At 36.0% G+C, this 7,895-nt stretch overlaps 1 protein-coding gene across 2 annotated transcripts; it reads left to right on the forward strand.

The window, feature by feature from the left end:
- Positions 1-139: 139 nt before the first annotated feature.
- Positions 140-5,256, forward strand: LOC122760698 (kinetochore-associated protein DSN1 homolog). Of its 2 annotated transcripts, none has more exons than XM_044015847.1 (11): positions 140-214; positions 404-440; positions 1,016-1,298; positions 1,404-1,477; positions 2,909-2,981; positions 3,095-3,179; positions 3,279-3,335; positions 3,464-3,553; positions 3,637-3,784; positions 4,517-4,604; positions 4,684-5,256. In XM_044015847.1, exons 1-11 carry the CDS (start codon positions 180-182, stop codon positions 4,764-4,766), a joined length of 1,053 nt encoding a protein of 350 aa, XP_043871782.1. In that variant the 5' UTR covers positions 140-179; the 3' UTR covers positions 4,767-5,256. The 2 variants fall into 2 exon arrangements, with proteins under 2 accessions (XP_043871782.1, XP_043871783.1); XM_044015848.1 differs by having other exon boundaries at positions 141-214; positions 3,464-3,535.
- Positions 5,257-7,895: the final 2,639 nt, after the last annotated feature.

Below are 7,895 nucleotides of genomic sequence, written 5' to 3' on the forward strand. Positions count from 1 at the left end.
CTTTGTGAAGAATTTTACCATCAACAGTGCGATCAATATTCAAAAGCAAACTACTGCTCTGCAAGTACAATTTGTCCCATTATGATCATGATCACACTACAATTCCCATGATTCTTAGCTCAACGGAGGGGTTTGGCTTGTTGGGCGCGCGCTGCGAAGTAAACTATTTGAAAGGAAAAATGGCGGAAAAACATTCGGAAGCTGGACAAGACGGGTTTGTATCTTCTTTCATTCTGAAATGTGCCATGTATCGAGATAAGTAAAACATTTTTGTTAAATTGGTTTGTCTGTTTGAGTTATGGCCTGAGCAAATTGCTGTTGTGATGCATGCCATAAACGGCGAAACGTTTTCTCTTATATTCTGTACGTATGACGTTCGTTTGTACATTCACATTTCTTGCAGTTTCGGGTCTATCGTCGTTGCAGGAAATCCGAATGATGTAAGAATTTTGTCATTTAATCTAAACTTACTTGCTACCGAATGACATCAGACACATACAATGCGTAATAAATGTATTAGACTACCACCCAAGGTAGGGTTTATGCCACAGCTGCCCTAAATTAACAACATAGGTATTTATCAAAATTGTTTTTTTATGTTTTTGTAATGGCTTACACACTCGTAATATAAGCTCTTGAAATTACATTTTTAATGCTAAAATATAATTATTGTTGTTGTCCATGCATTTTCAAATGCTGTTTTACATAAAAGACAGAAAACATAGTGAAGCACATTATTATTTCTTGATTGTTAAGTTAAATTATAGTTATTTAGTTGCATTCCTGAACTGAGAAAAATATTTTACAAAATGTTGTACAAATAGGTGAATTCAGATCAAATAAATAGTAACAATTTTAAGTTTTAAACAAGTTTTTGAAAGATTCCTTAAAATATTTGTTTTCTCATTTTTATGACAGGTGGTCTAATACATTTGTTAAGCACTGTACATTATCCACAAGCTAATCCTGCCCCAGATGTTTATTGGTACTTGTGTTATTCTGTCTCTGACTTTAGGTGAACTCGGTTACACAGACATCGAAAAGATGCTCCACAAGCCCCAACACGAGCCTCAGCATAGCACCTCCACACAAATCTCCTCGTATGGAGCCCCTATCACCAGGCAAAGACACCGCAGATGCAGAGGAAGCACACCCAGACACAGAGAAACAACAAATGCAGATAGAAAACACAGAGGAGCTTTCAAGTGTGCCTGACAGTCCGAGTACACGGAGGAAATCCTGGAGGAGAGCCACCATAACCCGACGCTCTTTGCCTGCACTGCCCAACCCTTATCAGGGTAAGATCTCTGTCTGTGCTGCCCTTTACGGTCGCTCAAAATTGTCATGGGGTGTTTATGTTCTTGCAATATTAATATGAATGTATGATTTATGGTTTACTGTAGTTTTGTGCAGTGGCATAAGTACATCCTTGTCACAGCAAGAGAGGCTTGAGAAATTGATGGAGGCTTCTATGATGGTGAGTGGAGAAAATAATTGCAAATTGTCATCACAAACTTCACCAAAAATTAAGAATGAATTTATTAATAGTCATAGTTTTCTTTATCTTGAATTGCATTTACCAAACACATACATTGTGTCCAATATGACAGTTAATGTAAGCATCAAAAACAAAATGAACAGAGATAAACAATAAAGCTTAGATCTTTAACATTGGTAGTGGGGATGCACAATGTTGGACTTGTTGCTCATATCTGTTGTGGGATATATCAGGAGTGCCTGGGTTGATTACTGATTTTCCCTGTGATCAACTGCAGAGGTCGTTCAGTCTCTGTAGTGAAATTACATACATTTGCAGCAGATGAAGATGTTCATTATTGTGCAAAGAAATAAACAAAAAAAGTTGAGAAGAACGCACTTATAAAAATCAGCCTATTTAGCCTACTGTTTCGGACATTACTCATAGTGGGGGATCTTGGCATGATTGTCTATAACTGATAATACATTTTAAAGCCAATGTTGGGCGATGCCAATAAGACTGTTAATTATTATATTTATTTCTTCTATTCAGCACTTTGGTCAGTGATTTTTAAATGTGCTTTATAAATAAAAATTACCTAGTGAGCATCCCTAATTAGATGTGCATGCCAAAGCACATCTAGAATGATCAAAACTCAATTTAAGTGCAGCATTATACAAAAACCAGACACAGTTGGTGTTAAAGCTGGAACTTTGTGGCTGACTTAAACTTGTCATTATGATGTTTAAGTACAGTGTAATGGCAACACAGAAACACCATCCATGTTTATATTCATCCTTTTTCATGGCAAATATTTTGATGGGTCACAGTAGGAAAGGTACAGGTGAAAATATTTAAATTAATGCTGGCTGAATTCCACTGAGCTGACTCAGTTTTGAGTTGCATGTGCACTCATTCTCCTCATTTATTTGAAGTGAACAGAGCTATCATTAATGTAATTAGTTAGACCTGTGCTCTGCTTTTGAAATTGTCAAAATGTTAAACATTTGCATTGCATTACATTACATTACATGTCATTTAGCAGATGCTTTTATCCAAAGCGACTTACAATGGAATTGACTACATTACCTTTAGTCTTTCACTATCAGATGATCTGTGACAGCAAATCAGTTTATGATAAAAAGGGAAACCCTCAATATGTATTTAGAGCACTGCATAAAATAGCATTTACTTAATAGCATTCATCTGATACTGTGTCTTTACAACAATGACCAAACGGGAACATATATGGACACCGACGTGTGTATGTTGCACAGACTCTGACTTTTTTGTTATTCTGGAGTATCTATCTGCTGTATACAAGCTTTTAATGAATGTGTGGGTTGTGAGGAGCATGTTTGGATCATATTTGTATGGTTAAGTTTTAAACACACATTTCAGAAAGTCTAATCACAGCTGCTTTGTCTCCAGCTGGCAGTTGAAAGAACTCAAAATGTGCTCCAGTCTGTGCCCAACACCTTGCTGGACTGTTTTCAAAATCAAGGTTAGTGCTTGCACAGTGTATTTTCTACTTCACATGTTCCAACAACATTTTATGAGGAATGTCATGTTTAAGATTTTCTTTTATGTGTGTGTGTCCTGTTTTCTATGGTACAGTTGAGCACATAAAGAAAGATTGGGGTTATATGACCAAATGCATGCACAGTGAAGCTCAGGTGCATCCATTCACTACTGCAGCCAGGTATTCTAGCTTTTTTACATATTCACCAATTTGCATCAACTATATTAAAAATAATTTGAATTAGTTTTGTCTACATTTAAGCCTGTTATTTTCTGTCAGTTCTTGTGATCCCACAGTGCGAAGAGCCATGGAAAAAGTCCAGAAAACCATCAACAGGCATGGTGTTTTTAATATACTAACCACAATATGTTCATACAAAATAAATATCCACATTTATGTGAAACTTGTGCTTTAACCTATCACACAAAGTTCTGTTTTTTATGATGACATGTGTTATGTTTTAGGCTTCAGGCTGAAAGTGAATCTTGGGGGGCACTGTTGAACAAACACCGCGATAAGGCAGCGGAATTAAAAAGGTGGACATATGTTGTAAAGTGAGGAAAACTGTGGCAATGAGGTTTTCAGTGTGTGTGTATTGGTTTTGCAATTTTTATTTTTTTTTCATAATTTGTTTCAGGAAAGTGGAGCAAGGCCAGGAGGGAGGTGTATCGTTAGATGCTACATGTGTGTCCCAGTCATCACAGTATCTTGTCATCCAGAGCAAACCTGATTACCATGGTCTTCTCTCTAGACAACAGCCCAAACTTCATACAATAGCAATGATTGTACGTAATGATTGTATTAAATTTGATGTTGACCTAAAAAACACAAATCTATCAATACTATGAATAATATGGCTATAGTCTGTAAGGTTTTGAATATTATGTTCTATACCATCTTGTAAACTACTAAAATAAGTGCTCTTTGGCTGTCAGAGCATTTAAGCAAATGCTAGTTTATGAGCAGTTTAAATGCTGAAGAAGTCGGAAGATATTAACCTACCTCAGCTACATAGGTTAATAATTACACAAATTAAATGTGGGATAATACAACTACATTATGCGATGTGTATACTCTTTATATATCCTTAGCTGTATTTTCACTGCTGCAATGTATTTAGTGCTCCAAAAGCCCTGAAAGTACTTGCAGTATGTTGTATATAAGTAGAAATATCTTCTCACAAGAATCCTTTAAAACCAGTAGTTTAAATGTGAGTAAATTTTTGTTTTATCATTAGTGAAGCAGGTAAATATAAGAACTGCTTCACTAATGTATTCACTAAAATATAAGAACATTTGCAGTATGTTGTACACAATACACATTTGACATTGTGTATTTACATGCTACCTTTAGTTATCAATTTGTATTACTAGCTATAAAAGTTTAACCTTTCATGTTGCTTTAGGAAATGCCATTAAAAATCTAGAGTCTTAAATACACCAACTACTTAAACAGGACATCAGACAGTTAACATTTGTTTTGGAATGTAAATTTCCATTTTTCTTCTAAATCATAAGATGGACACTCAGTGTAAGATGGTGAGAGAACTTCTGTCTATCAAGGAGCAGTCCCAGTTATTGGTGAAGGAGACCAGTAGCCGATTGGGTAATGATTTTATTCTTCTCTGTGAAATTTTGTTTGTACTTTCATCAATTTAACATATAATTTGGTTGTTTTCTACCAGCGATGGAGGCAGGATTCCAGGATCTCTTATCTGACCCCATCAGGAACCTAATGGCGGCACCTTTGCCCTCTGCAATCATATAATTACTGTGGCAGGAGGCAAGTCAGTCTAGCGGACTGGCTTGCAATGAATTGCACATTATATAAGTATATACTTATATACATATGTAGTTTTGCTGTTATGTGGAAGAGTAAATTAATTTTTTGCCCAGTTTTATTATTTTCTTTTCTTTTTTATATTTCATAAAAATGCATGTGTAAAAAGTAAATTCACGTTTCCTCTTTAAAATAGTCTGCAGCAAGACTCGCAATATAATTACTGCAAGTAATCCATATGCTTGACCAGCAGGTGGCAGTGGTTACTTTTATAAGTCTATGACAGGTTTGGTTTATGACTTTGTTGTTGTTTTTTACTTACCTGACATAGACACATTTGCACCTGTAAAACCTGATAAATGATTAGGAATTGGGCAGTTGCCAAATATATTTGTAGGCCAACATTCTGCAAAGTAAAAATATTGGTCTCTCTTTGAATCATAAAATAAAGACTGAAATAAATTCCTTACCTCTTTGATCTGACCTATTAAGAGTGATCATTTGTTTTGAATTATTCAGATATTAAAAAAACAATACTGTTTTGCTTTGGGTTTTTTTACACATTCATTAATTCATGCATTTGAGGTGACATTTAAGCAGTTTGATTATTGCTATCACAGGTATGTTAAGTGTTGATCTCTTGGTGCTGTGTTCATAAAGGTTGAGTTAAACCAATTTTCCCATTTTTCTATTGGAATTGACTTGCACAACAGAACAGCATCAACTATACAAAAATCATGCTACTGAGTGGTAGAGTTAAAATTCTGCTCTGTAGTTTGCCTGCAGTCCTCTGGTTTAAAATGCTGTCACCAGAGTCCAATCCACAGTCACTTTTACTCTCTTTTTGGTGCTGCATCTATTTCACTTCATCTGTGTCCCCTGACCATTCCAGAGGAGGCCCCTCCCCCACAGTGACTCACCCCCATCTCTTGCTTAGCTCGGTCAGTGATGCAGAACGAAGCTTTGACATTGTACCAGTCAGTCAAAGCTTTGTTCACCATCACTGTTATCTCTTGGACCTAGTCACTCATTAATGCTCAGACATATTTTTTTTCATTCTCTGATGATTACAGAAGGAAGGAAAGCATCTTCTCTGTTGCCAACAGAGTAAATAGGTCCCTGCATTTATGATCTCCAACATGGAGTAATGGTGTTTTTTTTCTCTCCTTGTGATTATATACAAGGTAGTGACTTGGAGAAGAGGATGGAGAAGTGAGGAAAAGACAGGCAGGGTTGTGACCATGAGAGTTGTGAGTAAAGGAGGATGGTGCACAGCAGGAGAGATCGATTCTTATTTAGATGAAAATGAGGCTTGATGCTTGTGGGGTGAGAGGAGGGCAGCTTTCGCATCCAAATGAATAGAGGTTTCACAGAAATGATCCTTAAATGAATCACAAACAATAAAACTAAGAAGTTCACAAAGCCACTGACACTCTTTTAAGGAAGGTCTATCTTGACAATGATAGACATTGACTCAAGGTTTGGGGGTAATCCCGGTAGCTGCTCACTTAAATCTGTATGATTGAGTGTTGTTTCAAGCAGCCTCAGTGCCCCCAAGTGTTTAATTTGAATGCAAAGCATATTTAGATAAAGGTACATTTGGATGCAGACAAATACAAGGTTTTCAACTCCAATTACATAAGTGAGTACTTTTTTTTTTTTTAATCCTAATATTTGTACGACAGGAGTGTTAGTTGTGGGGAAACTTAGGTAAAAACCACAGCTTGGAACAACAACCAAAATCCCTGAATTGTGACTTGTTCTATAATGCACATTCAATGAACAATTACTGTTTACATTTACTGTGTTCTCTATTCGCGATGTCTCTAACTTTAGATTGATTAGCCACAGATTGTACGAGATGGATGTGTGGAGAGTCAGCATAAACCATTGCCAGTTTGGTCCTACTCCCTCATGCACACCCATCATCTCTTCTTGGTACAGCTAGACTGGCTGCAGCTCTCCTCCACATCCATTCAGCCAGCCATTCGTCTTGGAAAGCTGTCTCTCTGATCTGAGTGATAAACTACAGCAGAATTGCCCAGTTTGCAAAAAACAAGGACACTTGTTTTCAATCTGTGCTGTCAACATTTTCATACTGAAAACTGATGGGATGTTTCATTCATCAGGGTCGTAAGACAGAATGATGTTCTTAGGTCGGTCTGTTCTGCTTTGAAATTACACATTCCTCTTGATATTGCCACACTGCCCACATAGATGGGCATCAATGTGTTTATTTAATACTTAACCAGAAGAGATAGGGCTTGAATTGTATTTGACATTGTTTTCAAATAGTTGTTTTGTTTTAAGCTCAATCAAGCCTCTTCTAGGTGTGCATACTTTAGAAAAACAAAACAACCCTGGTATGTAGCTTAATCTAATTACTTTAGGATAACCTTGTCACCTGTAGATGTGAGGCAGCTACAGGGTCTGCAAAAAAAACAAAACACTAGAGGTCAACCAGAGTGGGATTTTCTATGGCCTATACCCATCTTGACAGATTTGTGTCATAGCATATATCTCTTTTTTGTCAATATGTTTGGTTGGTGTTATTTTTATGATGACAAATTACCCCCAAAATTGCATAATTTATATATTAGTAATTATTGAACAACACTTCTGTCTCTCCAATCTGCATTTTGCGTCTCACTGCGTGGCACTTGCATGTTTGTATGTTTTAAATAAAATAATTGTATCACCAAACTATTATATAGGCTTCAAAATGTAAAAAATATTCAAGTTTCTGGGAACACAAATGTGAAAACTTTCATTAACAATAGGACAATAATTTGGATTTTTCAAAATGCATTAAAATCAGAACAAAACATTTGTATAATTCATTTTACACTGTTCAAGAATTACAGCATTACATATGTGAAGACTTTGCATACTCATCAAATTGAACGAGTAAACGTGCATCCAGTTATGAAGAGAATGAATGCCAATTTGTTTCAAATGAATGCAGTGTTTTAAAAAAACAAAACAAAATGAAAGATCTAAAACACGTTTTACCTCAAGAATTGCAATGTCAAAGAAAAGGCAGGTTTATCTAATTATAATAGGACAAGCAACGGTGACGTAAGGGGTTTTCCATAAGGAAAGATTGAGGAGATTCTT

Source organism: Solea senegalensis, unplaced genomic scaffold (genome assembly GCF_019176455.1).
Source record: "Solea senegalensis isolate Sse05_10M unplaced genomic scaffold, IFAPA_SoseM_1 scf7180000013955, whole genome shotgun sequence".
In the NCBI taxonomy this organism is placed as follows: Eukaryota; Metazoa; Chordata; class Actinopteri; order Pleuronectiformes; family Soleidae; genus Solea; species Solea senegalensis.